Source organism: Dromiciops gliroides, chromosome 1, assembly GCF_019393635.1.
Source record: "Dromiciops gliroides isolate mDroGli1 chromosome 1, mDroGli1.pri, whole genome shotgun sequence".
NCBI lineage: Eukaryota > Metazoa > Chordata > Mammalia > Microbiotheria > Microbiotheriidae > Dromiciops > Dromiciops gliroides.
In genome coordinates, this window is record NC_057861.1 from 602,780,916 (window position 1) to 602,804,476 (window position 23,561).

Here is a 23,561-nt window from a genome sequence, read left to right on the forward strand (position 1 = left end):
GCACAAAGAATGGTGGCCAAAGAGGATTGTTTTGAATAAGGAAATTAGAGAAAATGGTGATTGGAACAATAAGGCAGTAGATTAACATTTAAGGATATGGTAGTATTGTTTTAGTTACTGTTTTAACTAGATTTGGAAAGCTGGGGTGGGGAGGGTAATGCTTATTGACACAGCATTGACACGGCATGGAATAGGTGTGGTGGAACTGAGATTGGATGAGCTAAGGTGAAATGTTCACTTAGGGCCCAAGGTCACAGGAGTAGGAGCTTCAGTTACTTATTTGGGTGAAGGCTGGAGAGCTGGCAACATGGCCTGGAGCTGGCCAGGAAGTGGTGTAGGATAGGGTTAGAGCAGAGCTAACTTGTTTTTTTTTTTTTTATCTAGGACACTTGGGGCATGTGTGATACTCTTAGCCATTTATCAGTTACTTTGAGCCAGTGGTCAGTGACCTACGTGTAAATGGATCAAATTCTGAGAGGACCACACCCTTACATTTTATAGTCTCTGACATCTTCTCCATACATCCTGTAATTTCATTCACCTGACAGTTTGTTTAGAAATTTCCTGATCAATACCCTTACCGCTACATTTGCAAAATTAACATTTTCCTCAATAGGAAAATAATTCCTTATTGATGGAGAAGTTCTGCACAAGCTGCTGTTTATGGAAAACATTGTGTTGATTGCTTAAATTCCCAGAACACTACAGGGACTTTTAAATGAGCTTTGTGGTCATTCAAGGTTGGCCTAGTTATTCTCACACAAAAAACTAAAGTGGATGAACAATATATATTGGCCAGACTATGAAATGTCATTAGATGAGTAATACATTGAGTACTTGTTCATACTGGTGTTATACCTTTACAATGAGTGGGCTTAGAATTGACCAAGAGAAAGAAATTAGTCTGGATTACATTTGGAAAATTGTGGCTCACTTTAAATGATCACATACTTTTGGCTGCTACAAAAGTTTACCTTTTTAATAACAGTCTTATTTATGCCATGTGACTGAATCATAGAACACCATGATATGAACAAGAATCAGAATTGTGAGAGAGAACAATTTAATATGGTAAAATATGTATCTAGACTAAATGGTTAATCCTCAGATAAAAAGAATGGACAAATAGTGTTGGAGGAGTTCAGTGGAGGGAGATGTCACTTTTTATACAAATGTTCTGGCAAGGCTTCTTGGAGGAAGAAGGAGAAAGAGCAACTTTCACCTTAAGTTATAAAAGAGTATTCTATTATCATTATCATTATTATTTATTGACATGATTTTATCAGTATGGGGGACTTCCAGCATGAAAATTCCTTCCATTAATGGAGACTTGCAACTTGTCTATGATTTCTAATCTTAGAAAGTTGTCTTGGGGCATTGAGGGGCTAATTCACTTGCCTATAGTAGCAAAGCTAGTATATGTTATACGCAGGAATCTGACTCCAAGGAGGTCTCTATCCACTAAGCCATGCTATCTATATTCTGTTAAATAGTTGAAAATATCCATCTCCCTAAGATTTTGCTGCCATTCCCTTGTCTGTTTCTAAAGAATTTAGCCACTGTAGAAGATAGATTCCAGTATCTTTGGGGGAATATGTAACCCATGAACACTATTTTTGTATTTTCTGTTTTATTAGCTATTCTTCATAATTTCAGGATATTTCAATGTACTAAAATTGCCAACATACTGGAAATGAATGTATAAATGTTTTTGATGTTATCTTTCCCTTCTAGATTATTGAAATGAAGAATTATTGAAATGAAGAAGTAACTGTCAAGATGAACAAATTAAAAGTGCTATCAGAAAAAAGGTATTGTAAGTTCAACTATGATCATATATAAGTGATACAAACACACGTAGTATAAGGAAAACTATTTTGAAGCTATTTTTTCCTTTTATATGAAGAATATTCAATGAAAACACACTACTCCACTGACTTTATATGAAAAATATACCTATTCAACATTGTTCTAAGTGAGAACATGTAAATTTAAAAAAACTCCAGTACAAATACTAATAGTCATCACATTTTGTGTGCATTACTTCCCTTATTCCAAATTTTTTCATGGCTCACTAAAGATACCATGCAGGTGAAGCATTTCTTTTATTGAATTAGGTAATATCAATTTTTAATATTTTAGTATATGTAAAACAGAATATATGTATTATCTATGTGCATATATAGTTTCATATTATGCATGGGATTACTTTGTGAATAAAGAATATATTTTAAAATCACATTAGGTTTCCTTAATGAAGTTTATTATACTCATCAAATATTTTAACTTCATATACTTGTGAAATTTCCAAATGAAAGAAGAATTTGTCTTCACATATGTTCTCTGGTAGATTCAGTTCAAAAGTAGCATTTTTTTCTACAGATGCCAAAATAACTAATATGGTCAAATCTGCCCATTAAATCATTTGCAGTTGAAGATCTTTAAAGTAAAACTGTTTCCTGAAGTTTTAGTGTATGTAACTTCTGTGAATCATTAACATTTCTTTATTCAATTAATAATCAAGGTTCTAAATGAATTTTATCAGGAAGAAACATGTACTTTTCACTACTTTGTTCCAAGCATGAATAAATCTGTGAAGCTGGTATAGATAATTCAAATCAGATATTTTTATAGTAGGAAAATTTTCTCTTTCCTGTGTAGATTATAACTCCAGTTGTTCCCTTTGGGCTTTTGTTTCTTTGGGGGAGTTTGAAGAAAAACAAAATTCTTACTCCATGCAATCCTTGTGAAGCCTCTTCTTTGGCACACTTAGCTGAAGGAGATATTTGCTGTGTAATAGAGTGCGAAAGAAATAGCAAAGAAAGAATGGCAAAGAAAAACTTAATTTTTCACTTCAGAACCTTCAGCAGTTTGGTAAGGAATAATCTCTGATTTCTTTTCTGAATTGCTCTTTAAGGATATGTGTGATATAATGAAAAGAACTTTAGAATTGGAATTGGGAGACCTAGATTCAAATCCTGCTCCAACATTTGACTGAATTGTGTGACAGTGGACAGATAAATTATTTAATCTCTCTAAGCCTATTTCTTCCTTTGTAAAAGGATTTATACTGCTTATCTTATGGGGCTAGTGTGAGGAAAGCACTTAAAATTTTAGAAAGTTCTACATAAATATGAACTATTACTTTGAAATACAACTTTATAGAAAAGTGGCATAAAAGAAGATCAAATACATGTATGACTGGAGAAGGAGGTGGGTTGGTCACGTACACTGAAAGATTATAGATGGACAGATCAAATGTCCTGATATCTATGAAATATTTAAAAAACCCCACATGATTATGAAAAGGACTCCAATATTAATAGATTCTCTATAGTGGATTTATGAAAGGACATGGACAAGAATTACATAGGATGAGAAGGTGTGGAGGGAGTGCTCACCTTAATGAGGTCACTGATCCATACCAATTAGCAGTTAACAAATATTTATTGAATACTTCTTATATGCCCGGCATGTAATTGTAAGGGCTACAAAAGCATAAATAAAATGCCTGCCATAGTACTTGCACATAAGAGCTTAATACTAGTTTAAAATTTGACAAAGTGTCCACAACTTTGTCCACAATCAACTTATACTCTAAGTTGGGAGATATGACATATACACACGAAATAGTGAAGTTGACAGTAATAAAATTTTGTGGTGTTGTTCAGACAAATAGAGAATAATTTGCATGTTTTTACATATATACACATGTCTACTCTAGTTCTAACCTCTTACTTGGGATCTAGTCCTCTATCACCAATGCTCCCCACCCCCACCCCAATTTTCTGTTTCTCTGTACCATCACCACTTAAGTTCTTTTTTTTTTTTTTTTTTTTTTAGTAAGGCAATTGGGGTTAAGTGACTTGCCCAGGATCACACAGCTAGTAAATGTTAAGTGTCTGAGGTCGGATTTGAACTCAGGTACTCCTGAATCCAGGGCCAGTGCTCTATCCACTGCGCCATCTAGCTGCCCCACCACTTAAGTTCTAATACTAAATTCATTCTCTTTCCCCATCCTACAATTTATATAACTTCCTTTTATGTGTTAACAGTGCTTCCATTCTTTTAGTTACTTGTCAGAAACTTTGTCATCAGTTTATCTTCCATCTTGTCCATCTCCACAATAGACTATCTTTTGCCTCTTTCTATATCTCTAGCACTTAGCACAATGCCTGGCACATAGCAGGTGTTATTGATTGATCGAACTGTTGAAAACAAGGACTTTTGTAATATATGTTTGGATTGGATTAAATAGTCACTTCCTTCAGAATGTCTGCTTCTTCTCTGTCCCCATCTCTTATCTCTTATTCCTATCTCTCATCATACTATAGTAGTAGCCTTTTAGTAATAGTATCTGCTTGTTTTTGCATTTGTTTCTCCCTACCCCCTGCTCAGGAACCTTTAATGTCTCTTTCTTACAGGATAAAGTCTACATTCTTTTGTCTAGTTTTCAAGGCCCTTTCATGAGCTGGTTATACCTTACTTCCCCAGTTATATTTCCCACTAGTTAGTAACATGAACCAGACTACTGACTCTGTTTCCAGCCCAGATCCTATAATCATCATCCAGGAAAATAATTCCTGTGGAGAAGGGGAGGATCATTTCCAACAACTCCTACCCATTTGTCCCCTTCAGGACAGGCACACCAGTCTATCAAAAGGATCAGGGCCAGTAAAAGAGACAGGAAGTGACATGTTCTAGGCAAGTCAGACCACTGCTGCTGCCTCAACCATTACCTGCCCTTAGACCCCGATGGAGACAGATCAGGACTTCAAGCCCAAGAGTTCTGGGAATAACAGTAGCCCCACACCACTGATTCTGTGTTCAGTACTGCCACCATAGCCATGATTCAGGGAAGCAACGCTTCCCTATCTGACAGTGTGCAGGAATTCTAACCCCGTCCTCAGAAGCCACTACTAAAGACCAAAAGAAGAAGGTTCTCACCATGTGCCATTGTTAAATGGTTCAACCTCAGAATTTAATATGCTTGGTTTTATCAATGGAAATTATTTAACTTGCTACTATATCCTATAGACCTTTTAAACTGACTTGAATGAAGCTGAAATTTTCTATATATGTTATCTCTTCCATGATATTATAAGCTTCTTGAAAGCAGGGACTGTCTCTTCTTTTCTGTTTGTATCCTTAGCACTTAATACAATACTTTGTGCACAGGAAATGCTTAATAAATGTTCATTATTTCATCAGCCCTTCTTTTTGCTTTCTTTAGGTCAATGTATTTAGTATTCTCTTGCTTTCTTCAAAGTTACTAGCAGTCTCTTTTTTTTTTTTGGTGGGGCAGTGAGGGTTAAGTGACTTGCCCAGGGTCATACAGCTAGTAAGTATCAAGTGTCTGAGGCCAGATTTGAACTCAGGTCCTCCTGAATCCAGGGCTGGTGCTTTATCCACTACACTACCTAGTTGCCCCCAACTAGCAGTCTCTTAATGCTAAATCTTACGGTCTTTTCTCAGTTCTCATCCGTCTTGATCTCTCTGCTGTCTTTGACATTGTCAAACATACTCTTCTGCTGGATATTTTCTTCTCTACAGGTTTACATGATACCACTCTCTCTTGGCTCTCCTCCTACCTACCATACTGCTCTTTAGTCTCCTTTGCTGGATCTTCACCCAGGTCATACCCTCTAACCATGAGTATGCCACAAGACTGTTCTGGGCCCTCTTCTCTTGTACTGTTTTACTTGGTGATCTCATCAGCTCCCATAGATTCAATGATCATCTCTATGCTGATGGTTCTTAAATCTGCTTATCCAGTCCTTACCTCTCAGCTGACCTTCCTCCTCACATCTCCAAGTGTTTTTCAGTCATCTCTAATTAGATGTCTAGTAGTCATCTAAAACTCAATATGCCCCAAAGTGAACTCCTTATTTTTATGCGATCCTTTTCCCTTCCAAACTTCCCTACAACTGTTGAGGGCACCCCTGTCTTCCTAATTACGCAGGCCTGCAACCTAGATATAATCCTCGCTTTCTCACATCCCCTATCCAATCGTTTGCCAAGCACTGTCAACTTCACCTTCACAACATGTCTTAGATATTCTCTTTTCTCTTTCAATACTACCATCACCTTGGTGTAGGCCCTCATCATCTCATGCCTGGACCATTTCATTTACCTGCAGGTTTTTCTGTCAACCTCCAAACTGTCAAAAGGATCTTCTCAAAACACAGGTCTGACCATGTCACTCCTCTACTCGGTAAACTCTAGTGGTTTCCTATTGCCTTCAGGATCAAACATAAAGTCTTCTGGTATTCAAAGCCCTTCCTAATCTCCTCCTACCCACTTCCCATATTCTTATACCATATATGTTCCTCTTCCCTCTCCTCCCAACAGGTACTCTTTTATTTAGTAACATTAGCCTCTTAGCTGTTCCTTGAGCAAGACAGTCCATCTACCAACTATGGGCCCTTTCACAGGGTGTCCTCCCTGCCTAGAACTTGAATTCCCTCCAGTAATGAAGCTGGAAGGTCTTGTTTCTCCAACTACTTCAGGAAGAGGGGAAGGAGATCATACTTGTGATATTATTTCCCTGTTATTTTACCATTTGTTTCCTTCCCAACTGAGTGTTTTGTCATTCTGATGCTATTCTTTTTGAGTTGGACTAAATAACTTTTAAGGTCCCTTCCAACTCTAAAAATTGTGATTATGTTAAGCAGATTTTTTAAAAATAAAAAAGCACTTTATTAAAATAATAATAAAATTAAGCATATTCTAATTAATTTTCTGTTAGCATTTAATAAAGTGCCTATTGTGTGTAGAACACCATACTAGACAATGAAGGAATTGCAAAATTTAGGTGAGCCTTTGTGAAGATTGAGATATAATCATAGATGACTATAACACAGAATATTATAAAAAAGTACATCAAAGTGTCATAAACCTATGCTATTTGAGTTTGAATCTATATTATTATGACACTTTGAACATGAATCCATAATACTCTTGTGACTTATTGGTAGTGTGTAGAAAAGATTTTTGATTAAGGCATTGGTTAGCTCAAATAGCCCCAGAGAGTCTTTTAAATTTTGATATACTGTGATTCCCTGTGGGAAGATGCTTAGTAAAACAAAAATAAGAGAATAGGGTGGATACTATGTATGGATTTTTCTCCAAATAAAATTTAAGTTTACTGTAATAATGCTTACTATTTATTATGCTATCTCACTTTCTCCTTTGAAGTTCACCATTAGTGTGAGAGCTACTTATCTTGTATCAGGTTCCAGTAGTCTTCCACTGACTAGCTTTGTGACCATAGCAGTTCACTGTTTGATTTTCCTTATCTATTAAAAAAAATCCTAGGAGGTTAGACTAGATGATCTTTAAGATTCCTTTCAACTCAAAAGTGATGTGACTGTATCTCCTTGGTGTGCTGTACTTCTATTGAGATAGACCAAGATTTTTTAGTAAGCAAGACCATCACATTGGGATTTTAGTTAATAAATGCCTCAGATTTTTTCCATGTAAAGTAGTGCCATGAGGAGAGCTGGGAGAGGGTCAGAAGAGGACACAGTTTGGTTACTCATGTTAAATTTATTATATACTTAGCTTCTCCTTCTTTACCAAACTGTATGTAGTAGAAGCCCACAGTTTCAGACAAACACTACACTTACTTTTCTGTTCCTTTTTATATGTTTATTGATGTTTAAGTTCATAATAAAAATGAAAATTTAAGAAAAACAAATTATTGCCATTAGGTTTCTTCTATACTATCCTTGTTCAGTTGATTTTTTTAAAGAAATGTGAGACTTTATATTCATCCCTATTAAATTTCATCTTTTTTTGTTTGTTTCAGCTCATTGTCCCATCCTGTTGAGATAATTTTGAATCTTCATTCTGCCAGCTATCATAGGATCATAGATTTAGAGCTGAAAGGGACTTTAGAGGCCATCGAGTCCAACTCCCTCATTCTACAGATGAGGATACTGAGGCACAGAGAGGTTGAGTGACTTGCCCAGGGTCACACAGCTAGTAAGTGTCCAAGGTGGAATTTGAACCCAGGTCTTCCTGACTACAGGTCCAGTCCTCTATCTACCATGCCATGCTGCCTTATCATTCTCTCTCCTCTCATCAGCAAGAAAGGAATGAGTTATATAGAGTAACATTTCATGTATTCAGCCTCATTTTGGGGAAAATGAGATGCTCTACATGAGTTTTGATTTTCAGGGAAATTCAATTACTTCAAGTGTGAATACAGTTAAAATAAAAAGATTATGCCAGGTTATCTCAAGTTTCCTTCCAGCTTTGTCTTTCATTTAAAACTATTTTTGATGAATGTTTTTCTAAAATGTGTTATATGCCTCATTAACAGTCATATTGCAGTGTCTTACAGTGGTGGGGCAGTGACCCTGGGTTCTCAAAGAGTCTTCCTTTTTGCCTTCTGTATTTCATGCTGTTGACCAATTTCTAAACTTGAGTACTTTTTCCTTTTTCGGTTTTCATGATACAGATGCCTCTTGGTTCTTCCCAGCTATATGATACCCCTCTCGGTTTCTTCTGCTAGATTATCTCTGTATCTTGTCTTCTCGTCATTGATATAACTAGTGCCCTCTTCTTTTTCTACACTTTGGTTCTTCTCTCATGTGTTCAGTTATCACCTTTATACATAGAACTCTTAGATTTTTTTATCCATCCCCAATTTCTTTCCTATACTCCAGTCACACAACAACAATTGCCCTTTGGATATTTTAAAACAGATGTTCCTTAAGTATCTCTAATTTAACTTTTCTAATACAAGAATGAATTATTGTTCCTTCCAAATCCACCCCTCCTCTCTTGTTCATCACCATCTTTCTGGTCACCAAAGCTTTTGACCTCAATGTCATTGTTGACTCCTCACTCTTCTTCACACCCTCTTCCCTCCTAAATCCAATTAATTGTCATGTTTTGTCATTTCTACAGCATGATACATCTGCCATCTAATCTACTACCCTAGTTTGGGCTATCCTCATTTCTATTTCAATAGCCTTCTAATGGGTCTTCCTCCCCAAAAATTCTCCCATATTCATTTCATCCTTCATACAGATGCCAAAATAGTATTCCTAAAGCACAGGTCAGAATTACATTATCTTCTTGTTTGACAATCTGGAGTGGCTCCCTTTTGCCCAGAGTCAGTACTACTGAAATTTAAAGTACTTCATAGTCTGTCACCAAACAACCTTTCAGCCTTGTATATGTACTTTACCCCCCATACCTATTTCTTCATACTCTTCAGTCTAGTCAAACTGTCCTTTTTGCAGTTACAGATGACATTCCATCTCTTATCTTAATGGCTTTTCACTGCCTGTCCTCTTGTTTAGAATGCTTTCCCTCTCCCTCGGTCTCTTAGAATCCCTAATTACCTTCAAAATTTAGAAAAATTTCCAATTTCTACAAGAAGCCTTTCCTGATTTCCCTAGTTGCAAGTGCTTCCCTGCCATAATTATTTTGTATGTCTAATTTAATATATGTGACAATAGAATATGAGCTCCTTAAGGGCAGACTTTGTGTTACTTACAAATTTGATAAGCACTCCTGTTGTGGATGAAGGTCTTCTGCTACATATAATGGCTTGTTTTTTTAATGTTGGAGTCAGATAATTCTTTTATCCAACTTCTCTGTTAGAAGAAATCATGTAATGATGGAGCAATAGTTATTAGAATTGTTAAACCCAAATATAATATGATGAAAAGTTCTTTTGTTTTTACATAAATTCAATATTTCAGCCTTTTTTGTTGCATCACTAAAAATTTGGTGGCCTTATTTTTAATTTTTTTTGCGGGGCAATTGGGGTTAAGTGACTTGCTCAGGGTCACACAGCTAGTAAGTGTTAAGTGTCTGAGGCTGGATTTGAACTCAGGTCCTCCTGAATTCAGGGCCGGTGCTCTATCCACTGCGCCACCTAGCTGCCCCTGGTGGCCTTATTTTTATAATTTTATACAAAATGATTAATTGATATTTTTAACAACATGAAGAGAATGGTTAATATATAACTTCAAATTTTATTTTAAACCAATGTCTGGCTCTAATATAGCTTGCTTATAAAAGAATTTGTTTATGAATATAATAACTGTACTATGTATGAGTCAATGTAGTATGGTAGAAAAAGCTTTGAAGTCAGAGGACTGGGGTTCAAATTTTGCCTCTGTCATTTACCTATCTCTATGAGCTAAGGCAAGTCACTTAATCTCTTTGGACTTTAGTTTTCTCATCTGTAAAAGGGTTAGATGTTAAATGGCCTCTAATGTCTCTTCCAGTTCTAATGTATGATCCTGTAATATTTAAAGAATGATAGGAAAATTTTCTGTATGTGCATGGGACAGGGAGGTAAGATGGGTCTTTGGATTCTGGCCCATTTATTTCATCCTTGTGTGGTGCTCCAATTGTGGAAACATTTTCTACCTATGCAAATTCACAACTTATCTGTAATTTTTAGCTTTTGAAGGTTGCTGGGGATGCCAGGAGATTAAGTGACTTGCCCATGGTCCCATGGCTAATACATGTCAGAGACAGGGCTTCAGCTCAGGTTTTCCTGAATCAGAGGCTGGCTCACTTTTCACCGTGCTGTCACTTAATTAGAATGTATGGTTCTTCTAACTTCCCAGATTTTTCTTTATTACATTAATGAACAGTTTGGTGTGGCAAGATCATAAGTCTTTTCACATATCTGTTTACTAGTTTCAACTTTTTTTTTTGGCCTGGAAACATTTGCTCATTTTTTTATTTTTGAAAGTAATAAACATTTTTATTGGTAGTTTTGGTTTCCAATTTTTATCCCTCAGATTCAACTTTTAATTAAAGCTTTTGTTGTTTTCAAAAGTTACAGCATCCCCCTCCCCCTCTCCCTCCCTTAATAAACCCCCCCAAGTAAAACAACATAATTCTATGGTAGGGTTTTTCCCCCTCTATTTTTGGGGAGGAGGATGACATTTAGGGACAGAGTGTACAAAAAGAGCAGAAGGTCAGGAACCAAATCTTAGTGTTTTAGTGTTCAGGGAGCGTGAGGGCTAAGTAGGAGTAGCAAAGCACACTGAGGAGGACCAAGTCTCTCTCACAGTGGCTTGTTTTGAATTTATATTATAAAAAGTATCACAGTTCTCCAAGTCTAATCCTAGCAATACCCATCAGGTAATGGGAAGTCAATAGTACCTGTGTGACTTATCAAATCACTTCTCCTCTGAGACTGAATTTCCTGATTTGTGAAATGAGAGTTGTATTAATAATAATAAGCATTCTAAACAAGAGGACAGGCAGTGAAAAGCCATTAAGATAAGAGATGGAATGTCATCTGTAACTGCATGAAAATTTGTGTGCTAGACTGAATATTTACTCATTCTATCAAAAGAGTTTTTTATCTAACAAAGTCAAGTCATTAAATGTTTATGAAATATTTTCTTTGTTCTAGGCCCTGTGCTAAGCCTGGGGGAAATAAAGTCCCTACTTTCAAGAACCTTGCAGTCTAATGGAGTGGGGCAGAAAGGAAAAACATGTGTACAACTATGTACAAATAAGATATAAGGGTTATGTCATGGGTAGTCTTAGAAGGAAGGCAGTAAAGGTAAGGAAGACAGGAAAAGAAAGGCTCTGTGTAGAAAGGAGGACTTGAGATGAAACATGAAGGAGGCAGGGAAGCCAGGAGGCAGGGATGAGGAAAGAGAGTTCTAGGCATGGGCGACAGTGAAAAAATGTTTGGAGTTCAGAGATGGAGTGTCATGTGAAAAGAACAGCAAGGACGCCAGTGTTACTGGGGAGGGGAAAGGAAGGTGGAAGAAGAAAGGGCTAATTACGTTTAAGTGCTGGGCATAAGCAGCAGAGCCTCACTTTTATACCCACTGTCAGCTTCTTTTCCTTTTTGGAGAGGAAAAAATTATGCATTTGACAAGTGTAAAACTCGCACATTTTGTGGATAGAGCACCGGCCCTGGAATCAGGAGTACCTGAGTTCAAATCTGGCCTCAGACACTTAACACTTACTAGCTGTGTGACCCTGGGCAAGTCACTTAACCCCAATTGCCTCACTTAAAAAAACCAAAAAAACCAAAAAAACTCGCAGTTGCCAAGACAATTAGCATGAAGTGACCGCAGAGATAAGAAAATGATTAGCAAAAAATTGGGCATTTCCTCTGAGGGAACTCTAATTTTCCTGTATATATCGTTTGTACATTGTGGTAAAAAAATATGAAAGTTCCTTAACAGTCGGTTAGGATAACTGAAAGACGCCAGTTTTTCTTTAAGGACCACCCTTTTGGGGAGGAGACCAATGGCATGAGCTACGCATGCCAGTGCGCCTGCTGCGCATGTCAGACTGCCTGCTATGCACTCGACTTCCGGGGTGCGAGCTGAAAAGGCAAGGAGAGAACGGAAGTGGGACTTTTTCCTGCTCCGCTGGTCTCCTGGCTGCGCTGCACAGACAGAAGCGGACTGGAGTTTGACTCGGCCTAGCTCTCGGTTAACAGCACGCGCTTGACTCAGTCTCTCTCCCCAAAAGTGGCCTTGGGTTTTGGTGAGTTTTATACAGAATATAGACTAAGCCTAGACTTAAGATGATTTGTATTGTATTTCTACTTTCCTATCCTTCTAATCAACATCACCTTGTGACTACCATACAATAAAGGCTCTATCTAGAAAACCAGAAGCTTCTTCCATTTACTAGTCTGGGAGATAAATTAAGGGAAAGGTTAAGTAGGGGAGATTTATGATCTAATATCCAATTTTAATCTCACAACATAGTTGTTTGCATATTGTCTTCTTCATTAGCCTTTGCCCTGAGAGCAGAGGTTGGGTTTTTGTTTGTTTTTTGTCTTCCTCTATTACTAGGGCTTCGCACATAATAGATACTTAATAAATGATTGCAGAAATGATTTATCTAAAACTTTTTCCCCTTGCCAATTAGCTTGGAAGTATTTTTGTTTTATTGAGGTTGAAAATTATAAACACATGTTGTTTCATTGTGATGTTAAAGTGATCCTAGGTACTTTAGTGTCAATGGAGCCTAAATTCTGATAGGTCCTATTAAAATGGAAAACTCTCAAGTGTGGCCCCAAAAAGTGTGTATTTGTTGTTCCTTTAACCAAGTTAAATTTGGAAGGACCTATTGACCTAAATTTGGAAGGATTGGCCACCAGGTAATAATTCTTTTGACCAAAATAGCTACCTGATAAAACTTGCAGCTAAACAAGGGTTCTTAACCTGAGGTCTGGAAACTTTTTTTTCTTTCTTTTTAAAAAAAAATAGTATTTTTATTTTATTTTTTCCCAATTATATGTAAGGATAGTGTCATGGGGAAATTAGTGGTGGGGGGTCCTTAGGTGTTCTTTAAAGAAGTACACCCTCTGGCACACAAATCCAATTAGAATAAAATTGTCTTTTATTTAGGTGCTAGAGAAAGGGGACCAAGAGAGAAGTCAAGGACTTCTCTCCAGGGGAGATGGTTCAGAGACATGATCCTTTGAGATATGCCTATTGCCTCGAACAGAGGAAAGTCAAAACCTTTTATAGATGGTAGATGGGGTGGACAGATGGGGTGACGAAAGGCTTGAATGAGAGGTGGTGGTCCAAACTTCTGGAGTTCTTCTGTCCCCTGGAAGCAATCAGGAAGCAGCCATGCCTAATGGGTTTATCTCCCTTACTTCTCAGGAATGTCCATACTTTAGTTTAGCTGGCCAGTTTAAACTTTAATAGTCCCAAATTCCTTTATATATCTCAACCCCATATCATATAGTTTTCAACATTCATTTTTGTAATATTTTGAATTCCAAAATTTTCTCCCTCACTTCCCTCTCCCCTCCTCAAGACAGCAAGCAATCTAATATTGCTTTATAATGAACATATTTCCATATTAGTCATGTGAGAGAAGAATCAGAAAAAATGAGAAAAACCACAAGAAAAAAGAAATGACACCCCCCCCTCCAAGAGTCCATAGTTCTTTTTCTGGATGTGGAGAGCATTTTCCATCATGAGTCTTTTGGCATTGTCTTGGATCATGGTATTGCTGAGAAGAGCTAGAACAGTTTATCACAGTTGATCATATGATGTTGCTGTTAACTGTGCATAATTGGAAACTTGTTTTTTCAATATATTTAGAATTTTATTTCTATATCATTGATTTCCTTTGTAATCTTATATATTTTATTTTTATATACCTTAAAATATTATTGAGGATAATCTTCTGTTTGGTTCTTAATCCTTTGTAATCAGTATATTTTTTTCTTACTTTTCCAGTTTTCTTAAACTTTACTCTTCTCTACATAATATACTCTGCAATAAAGTGACACTCCCCTCCTTGCTATACCTCACAAAACACTGTCCTTTCCTGATTCCATGTGTTTTCACTAACTGTCCCCCATGCCTCTAAGTGCTCTCCCTTCTTACCTTCATCTTCTGGTTTCCTTTAAGTCTCAGTTAAAATTCTACCTTCATCAAGAAGTCTTTCTTGGTTCCCCTTAATGCTAGTAACTTTGCTCTGAGATTACCTGCAGTTTATCCAGGATATCTCTTGTTTGTACCTAGCTGTTTGCATGTTGTCTTCCTCATTACGCTGTGTGCTCTGTGAGAGCAGGGACTTTCTTTTGCCTTTCTTTGTATCCCCAATACCTAGCACAGTACCTGTCACAGAGTAGGTACTTAACAAATGGTTGTGACTGACTGGCTCTTTTTTAATAATTAAAAAAAATCTAACAATAGAGGTCCTGAGCCAGAAACTATTATTAAACAAAAAGCTTTCTATTCATTCAAGTATTGTGTTGTTTATCTTTAATTCTTGAAGAGGAAAAGGACCATGACATTGGGAAGTGATGTCTTGATTTGCAATGAATTGGATTTAAGTAAGGAAGGGCTGTTCAAAGTTATTCTCTCCTCCAAAGCCATCTGGGTCCAATGGCAATATATACATTAGGACAAGTGGAGATGGCCCCATATGTTTTAAGGCAATTTCCCAGGGTTACATAGCTAGTGTGAGATTTGAACTCAGGTTCTCCCAACTTCAGGGCTAGTGTTCTATTCATTGTGCCACCTACCTGCCCCTAAGCATTGTATAAGAGAGACTGAAAGTGGTTATTTTCCTTTCCTAGTTAGAAGATTATTGATCTCATGTTAATATATCTAACTGCTGTATAAAGCAGTTATTAAATTCATATACACTTTCATATATACTTCTTTGATGAGATATATGTTAGAGGAGAAAAGAATCTATATGTCCAATTACAGGTGAAGGAAATTAATACATATTAGGCAAGATTAACTTGTGAATCGATTTCTCTCAGAAGTTAAGCACTTCTAAATTACTATTTGTAGTATTTGTTTTCTTCGTAAAATGGGAAGTCAGACTTAAGCTAAAACCTAATAATTATTAAAAAACCTTTTAAATCTTAAGCCATAAATACATATTCGAGATAGTTTTTATTATTTCTCTGTATTTCTTTTAAAAAAATAGATAAAAGTATTTTATTATTGTCCAGTTACATATAAGGATAGTTTTAAACATTTGTTTTCATAGGATTTTCAGTTCAGAATTTTTCTCCCACTCCCTTTCCCTTCCTCCCCAAGATGGAAAGCAGTCTGAAATAGGTTATATATGTACAATCACATCAAACACATCTCTGCATTAATCATCTTGTGAAAGAAGAATCAGAGCACAAGGGAAAAACCTCAAAAAAGAAGGAAAAAAACCATCCCCAAAGTATAAACAGTATGGTTCAATCTGCATTCATAATCCACAATTCATTTTTCTGGATGTTGAGAACATTTTCTATCATGAGTTCTTTGAAACTGTTTTGGATCATTGCACTGCTGAGAAAAGCCAAGTCTGTCACCATTGTTCATCACATAATGTTGCTGTTGCTGTGTACAATGTTCTCCTTGTTCTGCTCCTCTCAGGTTCAGTTCATGTAAACCATTCCAGATTTCTCTGAACTCCTCCTGCTCATCGTTTCTTACAGAACAATAGTATACCACAACTTGTTTAGCCATTCCCCAATTGATGGGAATTCCCTCGATTCCCGATTTTTTGCCACCACAAAGAGAGCTGCTATAAATATTTTTGTACATGTAGGTCTTTTTCACTCTTCTATGATCTCTTTGGGATACAGACCTAGCAGTAGTAGCATTGGGTCAAAGGTTATGAATAGTCCCATAAGCCCTTTGGGCATAGTTCCAAATTGCTCTCCAGAATGGTTGGATCAGTTCACAGCTCCACCAACAATGCATTAGTGTTCCAATTTTTCCACAGCTTCTCCAACATTTATTATTTTCCTTTTTTGTCATATTAGCCAATCTGATAGGTGTCAGGTGGTACTTCAGAGTTGTTTTAATTTGCATCTCTCTGATCAATAGTGATTTAGAGCATTTTTTCATATGGCAATAGATAGTTTTGATTTCTTCATCAGAATACTGCCTGTTCATATCCTTTGACCATTTCTCAATTGCGGAATGACTTACATTCTTATAAATTTGATTTAGTTCCCTATATATTTTAGAAATGAAGCCTTTATCAGAAATACTGGCTGAAAAAATTGTTTCCCAGTTTTCTGCCTCCTTTCTAATTTTGGATGCATTGCTTCTGTTTGTACAAAACCTTTTTAATTTAATGTAATCAAAGTCTTCCATCTTGCATTTCATAATATTCTTTATCTCTTGTTTGGACATAAATTGTTTTCTTTTCCATAGATCTGAGAGGTAAACTATTCCTTATTCTCCTAATTTATCTATGGTATCACCTTTTATGTCTAAATCTTGAACCCATTTTGACCTTATTTTTGCATAAGGTGTAGGATGTTGATTTATGCCTAGTTTCTAGCATACTGTCTTCCAGTTTTCTCAGAAATTTTTGTCAAATACTGAGTTCCTATTCCAGAAGCTGGAGTCTTTGGGTTTATCAAACACTAGATTACTATAGTCATTTACTACTGTGTCTCCTATGTCTAACCTATTCCATTGATCCACCACTCTATTTCTTAGGCAGTCCCAAATAGTTTTGATGACTGCTGCTTTATAGTATAGCTTCAAATTTGGTATGGCTGGCTCACCTTCCTGTTCATCTTTTTTCATTAGTTCCCTTGATATTCTTGACTTTTTGTTCTTCCAGATGAATTTTGTTATTCTTTTTTCTAACTTTATAAAATAATTTTTAGGTAGTCTGATTGATATGGTACTGAATAAGTAAATTAATTTAGGTAGAATTGTCATTTTTATTATATTAGCTTGGCTTATCCATAAGCAATTGATGTTTTTCCAGTCATTTAGATCTGATTTGATTTGGGTGAAAAGTGTTTATAATTGTGTTCATAGAGTTCCTGGGTTTGTCTTGGCAGGTAGACTCCCAAGTATTTTATATTGTCTACCATTACTTTATATGGAATTTCTCTTTCTATCTCTTGCTGCTGAGCTTTCTTGGTCATGTATATTTCTGTGTATTTCTACTATTTCTTTCTTTTTTTTGGTGGGGCAATGAGGGTTCAGTGACTTGCCTAAGGTCACATAGCTAGTAAGTGTCAGGTGTCTGAGGCCAGATTTGAACTCAGGTCCTCCTGAATCCAGGGCCGGTGCTTTATCCACTGCTTCACCTAGCTGCCCCTCCTACTATTTCTCTACTCACTCAATTAAATTTGAACTGTATGTGAATAATGTTATTTCCAATGCTTAAGATTTTGTGATCATATTTAGAATTTTTTTTTTCATGAGATTGTGAGTGTTTATGTGTATGCATGTGTTTTCTGTCTTAGCAAGGGCAAGAAATGTTAGTATTTAGAATTGGAAGGATCTTAAGCGATCCTAATACAACTCTCATTTCACAAATCAGGAAATTCAGTCTCAGAGGAGAAGTGATTTGATAAGTCACACAGGTACTATTGACTTCCCATTACCTGATGGGTATTGCTAGGATTAGACTTGGAGAACTGTGATACTTTTTATAATATAAATTCAAAACAATTAAACTAATTTAAGAGATAAGAGGATTCTAAAACTGAATAGGTGCAATATCAACTCCACAAAATTAAAGAGCCTAAAGAGGTATTTTTAAAGTAGGTATGTTTTAGTGAATAAATGTAATTTTATCCATGTCTTTTAAAAAATGCTTTATAGGGGACAGCTAGGTGGCGCAGTGGATAAAGCACTGGCTCTGGATTCAGGGGGACCTGAGTTCAAATCCAGCCTCAGATACTTGACACTTACTAGCTGTGTGACCCTAGGCAAGTCACTTAACCCTCATTGCCCAGCAAAAAACGAATAAAGAAACAAAAACAACAACAACAACAACAACAAAATGCTTTATAGAGGATCTACCTAAAATGCTCCTATAGACTTTCCTTTAATTAAAAAAACACAACAACATTAGAATGGGAACTGGCATGTGATTCAGTTCTTTCTATCATGTACCTCTCCACCCACCTGGCCATGTCTGCACCCACGTCATCCTCAGGATTCCTCTCCTTTTAGGCCAAATATTGCTTCATTCCTCCTGCCTTTCTGGAGGTTGGGGGTAATAGGATGAGCCAGCAGTGCTCTCATGGTCTCCAGGGAAAGATTTAAGGTTAAGGGGCAACTTAATACATTAAATCCCTCTTAACACACACTACCTTGTGTCATGATTTGTTTGGCTGGCCCTCCCATCCCTACATTAGATATGAAGTTCCTTGAAAGGCGAGGACCATGTACTTTTTCATCTTTTTAATCCCAGCTTTGTACTCAATTAACAAATATTTATTTATTTAAAAGTGTTCATGGGGCTCAGTCAGTGGCGAACTGTTGGCCATCATCCATTCTTTTACTTTCCTAAAAAGCATGGAAGGGTTTAAAAAAATCTAGATCCTCAACCCAGATTCATTTATTCTAAAATAATTTCTTAAATACTATGTGTAAAAGGCTGCAACAGATATAATTAAGACATCATTCCCTGTCCTTAAGAATTGTGGGATCTTTCTATGTTTCAGAAAAGTCTACAGGCAGATGTAGGAAATGAACCATTTGTTAATCAGAAGTCTCCATGTGAAAGCCCATTTTTATGGCCACATCAGGATCCATCCTCATTGTCCTTTCCTCCTTTGGTGTCTCTAAGTAGCCTTGTAATAGTCTCCTAATTTATTTCCCTTCATTCCATCCAGTCCCCCCCACTCCAATCTATCATAGTTGCTAACACTGTTGCTAACTTGATATTCCAAAATTACAGCTCTAACCATGTCACTCCCTGTTCTAGAAGCTCTAGGGGCTCTTTTTTGCTTCTAGGACAAAATACATATTCTTCTGAGTGTGAGATCAAATGAGATAATATTTGTAAAGTACTTAGCATGGTGCCTGGCACAAGTAGGTGCACAGAATGTTTGTTGCCTTCCCTCTCTCTCTGTTTGGCATTTAAAGACCAGTGAGTATTATTTAGGAGGGCATACTCATCACCCACTAAAACAGGACTGTATTAATTCACCAGAATAATCAATGAACAAACATTTATTAAACACCTGCTGTCAGTCAATAAGCATTTATTAAGTGCCTTCTATAAGTCCTAGGGATACAAAGAAAGGCAAAAAACAGTCTTTGCCCTCAACAAGGTCACAACCCAGTAGAAGACAACAGGCAAACAAATACGTACAAATTGGCTATATATACAGATTAAATTGGAGATGATTAACAGAGGGAAGACACTAGAATTTAAGAGGTATTGGGAAAGACTTATTGTAGAAGGTAAGATTTTAGCTGGAACTTGAAGGAAGCCTAGGGGAGCAAGTAAGCAGGAGCATTGCTGGACATTGCTGGACATAGGGGACAGCTGGAGAAAAAGCCCAGAGCTGAGAGATGGAGTGTCTTGTTGGTATAACAGCAAGAAGGCCAGTGTTACTAGATAAAAGAGTATATGGGGGGCAGCTAGGTGGCGCAGTGGATAGAGCACCGGCCCTGGAGTCAGGAGGACCTGAGTTCAAATCCGGCCTCAGACACTTAACACTTACTGGCTGTGTGACTCTGGGCAAGTCACTTAACTCCAATTGCCTCACTAAAAAAAAAAAAAAGTATATGGGAGTGGGACTGAAGATAAGTGAGATTAGGGTTGGCAGAGGGGTCAGTTTGCTGAAGAAAATGGGATGGAATGGTATTCTTTGTGTAGTTAGTGGGGTTTACCTTGGCCAGGAGTATAGCCACTTTTTATATAAGACAGGAGTGAAGGAAGGGATCATGGCAGAGGGTATCTGAGTGACATGAGATGAGGTAGAGGAGAGAAGATAGAACCCTTGGCAAATAGTCTCAGTTTTTTCAGTTAAACATGGCAAGGTTTTTAGCTGAGGGAGTAGGGGGAGGAGTCATAGGAGATTGGAGAATAAAAAGGTTTGGAATAGTCACTATAGTGAGTGGGATTTTGAATTTTTTGAGGGAAATGTAGAATTGCCTATCAACAGTGAGGGCCCAATTGAGATTGTGTAGCATCAATTTGTAGAGAACTCAAATCAGAATGATTGCATGATATTCTTCACTTTACTTCAGCAACACATATATGGTAGGGGAAGGCGGTGGATGGTGTGAATGATCCAAAGCAGAAGCCTTAATAAATGATATGATATGATCAGGGGGCCAGGGACTCAATTAGTGCAGAATTGAACTGGTTTACCAAGGGGTAATAATGCTGAAGAAGGGAGAGAATGACAAGTGCAGGGAGATGGCCTGGGAGAGAACTGAAGCATCAAGGGATTGAAGGTAACAGAGTAGATGAAGGATAGTGCTGGGTATAGGAGAGAAGAGGGAGAGGTAGAGAACCAATAGATTGTAATCAGATAAGGGAATTTCAGAGTTCTTGAACATGGAGGTTGTGAGTGATGGCAAGATCAAGGATTTAATCATCTTTGTGTGTGACTAAGGTCGAATGGAGAAGTAGGTCATAGACAGTGAGTAAGTTGAGGATTTGGGAAGTTACAGTGTTTGAAGGAGTGTCAGTAATGTTGAAGTCTTTGGGTATGAGGGCAGGAGTAGGGGAGAAGTACTGTACTAATTGAGGAAGGAAGGGGAGCATCCTGGAGTTTTGTAGAGAACAGTTACTTGGATGTTGATTAGGTGGAAGATGTGAATTGTATGGCCCTTAAAGAAGGAGGGTTGGGAGTAGAGGGAGAACCTGGAAGTGGCAAGAGGGGGCAAAGAGTATTTCAACTCCCTTACCTTGACCTGTGAGCCAAAGGCAATAAGTAAAAGTACAGCCATGATTGGAAAAGATGCCTAGGGAGGCTGTATCCTTACGGGAAACCACATCTCAGTGAGAGCCAAAGGATGAAAGGAGTGGGAGAGAAAAAGATTTAAGATGAAAGCACATTTGTTGCCAGTAGAGCAGATACAGAAGGCACAGTGGAAAGAGTGGGTAACATTTGGTTGAGAATTTGCTATCGAAGGATTGAGGGTGATGGGAATAAGAAATAAGGTGGTGGGAGATGGGAAATGGGGTGTGGATGATAACCTACAAGTGACCATTTGTGACTATGCTGATCATTAAAGGGCCTCATCTCTTCCCAGGGGTGACTGGATATCAGTTAGGAGATAAGTGCAACTTGAGATGCGGGGGCAGATGGAAGGAAAGTCTTGAAGGCCTGTGTTTCTTTTTCCCTCAGAAGGCTGTGTGCCAGCCACAGTGTTAGGTATTGGTACTACAAATACAAAACTGAGGTAGTCCCTGCCACAAAATAACTTGTATTTTACTTTTGGGGTCAGGGGGAGGGTGTAAGGCTATAACATGTTCAAGGGCTATTTTAATATATAGAATATATTAAAAATACCAATAATGGGAATACTAACACGTGGATGAACCAGTAAAGGTCTATTAAAGGAAGTGACACTTGAGCTCAACTGTGAAGAGAGTAAGGAACTCCAGAAAGTAGAGAAGAAGAGGGAAAATGTTCCAGATCTGGAGGAGAGTGACTAGACTATACTAATTTTGCTGGATATGTGTGTGTGTGTGTGTGTGTGTGTTGTGTAAACAGACTAAAAGTTTGGGATACTACAAAATTTTGAAGAGTTTTAAGTGCCAAACAGTGGAGTTTATATTTTATTTTAAAGGGGCCACTGAAGTTTCTTGAGTTGGAGGGTCAGACTGTCAGACTTATTGGAAGTTTTGAGGACCACTAATTAGAGAGGGGAGAGAACTGATGGAAGGACAACAATTTTAGGAAGCTATGGCAGGAGTCTGATATACTGTACTAGGGCGGCTATTATCAGTAGAGAGGAGGGGACATGAAAGAGATATTGAATAGATGGACTTGACAAGATTTGGCAACTTATTGGCTATGGGGATGAATCAAAGTGAAGAACAGAACATGACAGTAAAGTTGTGGACCTGGTAGTCTGTAAGAATGGTGGTACCCTCTACAAAAAAAACAAAAAACAAAAAAACAAACTATAAAAACGGGTGGGTTTGGGAAGTGGCAAGAGGGAAAGATTAAGTGAAAGTGGAAAGATTAAGCTCTGTTTGGGATATTGTTTGAGATGACTGTGCAACATCCAAGTAGAGATGTCCCCATGTCAGTTGGAAATGTGTAATTGGACCTTAGGAGAGAGATTAATGCCAAATACATAAATTCGGGACTCATTTGCTTAGAGAAATGAATTATTATATTGTAAATCAGGTATAGGCTACCTTTAGCACTGGAGTTACATTTTGAGGGCAGGAATTGTTCGAGGCATTGCTGGGCACCATAGACTGCATGAAGGCACTGTCTACTAAGGGGAGGGAGGAAAGGAGGGAGGGAGGGGAGAGAGAGAGAGAGAGAGAGAGAGAGAGAGAGAGAGAGAGAGAGAGAGAGAGATGGGGGTGGGGGTGGGGGTGGGGGAGGGAGGCAGGCAGGCTATAGAAAAGAATATAAAAGATACAACCTAACTTAATAAACATCTTTGTTTACCAACATCCTAGTAAGCAACTCTGAATTAAATAATGAAGCTTGTAATTTCTACTTGTGTGAGGTTTGTGAAGATGATAGCTAGGTGGCACAGTGGATACTACCAGTTAGAAAGACTCATCTTTCTGAATTCAAATCTGGCCTAAAACACTTAGTAGCTGTGTGATCTTGGGTAAATCACTTAACCCTGTTTTACTCACTTCCGCATCTGTAAAATGAGCTGGAGAAGGAAATGGCAGACCACTTCAGTATCTTTGCCAAGAAAACCCCAAATGGGGTCATGAAGAGTTGAACATGGCTGAAACAACTGAACAACCTAAAAAGTGATGTATTAATAAAAATAAATGATAAATTCAGACAAATTAGTATAATTTACATAAAATAATTTAAATATAAGTCTTTGGCTTGAATAGTAAAATGTTTAACATTTTTACATCCACTTACATTAGAAAAAAATTGTCAGCAGATAGATTTATTAAATGACAAGGGTTGGTTAGAAGAAACTTAAATATTTTAATATATCATGAAAGGTTGATTATTGGATTATAAATTTAGAGCCCAAAAGGATCTTAGATATTGTCGAATTTAATTTTCATCTAGATAAATCTTCAAGTTATACTTTGGACTTTTGTTAATAGTTTAGATTTTTGCAATAATGACTGATTATCAAAGACTGATGGTCAGTGTGAGTTCATTTATTTTGTATCAGACCTGT

General features: G+C 37.3%; 1 protein-coding gene across 10 annotated transcripts in view; it reads left to right on the forward strand.

The window, feature by feature from the left end:
• Positions 1–23,561, forward strand: part of AGTPBP1 (ATP/GTP binding carboxypeptidase 1) — a 212,696-nt gene that overhangs the window by 22,636 nt on the left and 166,499 nt on the right. For all 10 annotated transcript variants that reach the window (XM_043963888.1, XM_043963895.1, XM_043963953.1 and 7 more), the window contains exon 2: positions 1,735–1,811. In XM_043963888.1, the coding sequence (XP_043819823.1) occupies positions 1,780–1,811 (32 nt within the window). In that variant the 5' untranslated portion in view covers positions 1,735–1,779. The remainder of the gene's footprint in view (positions 1–1,734; positions 1,812–23,561) is intronic.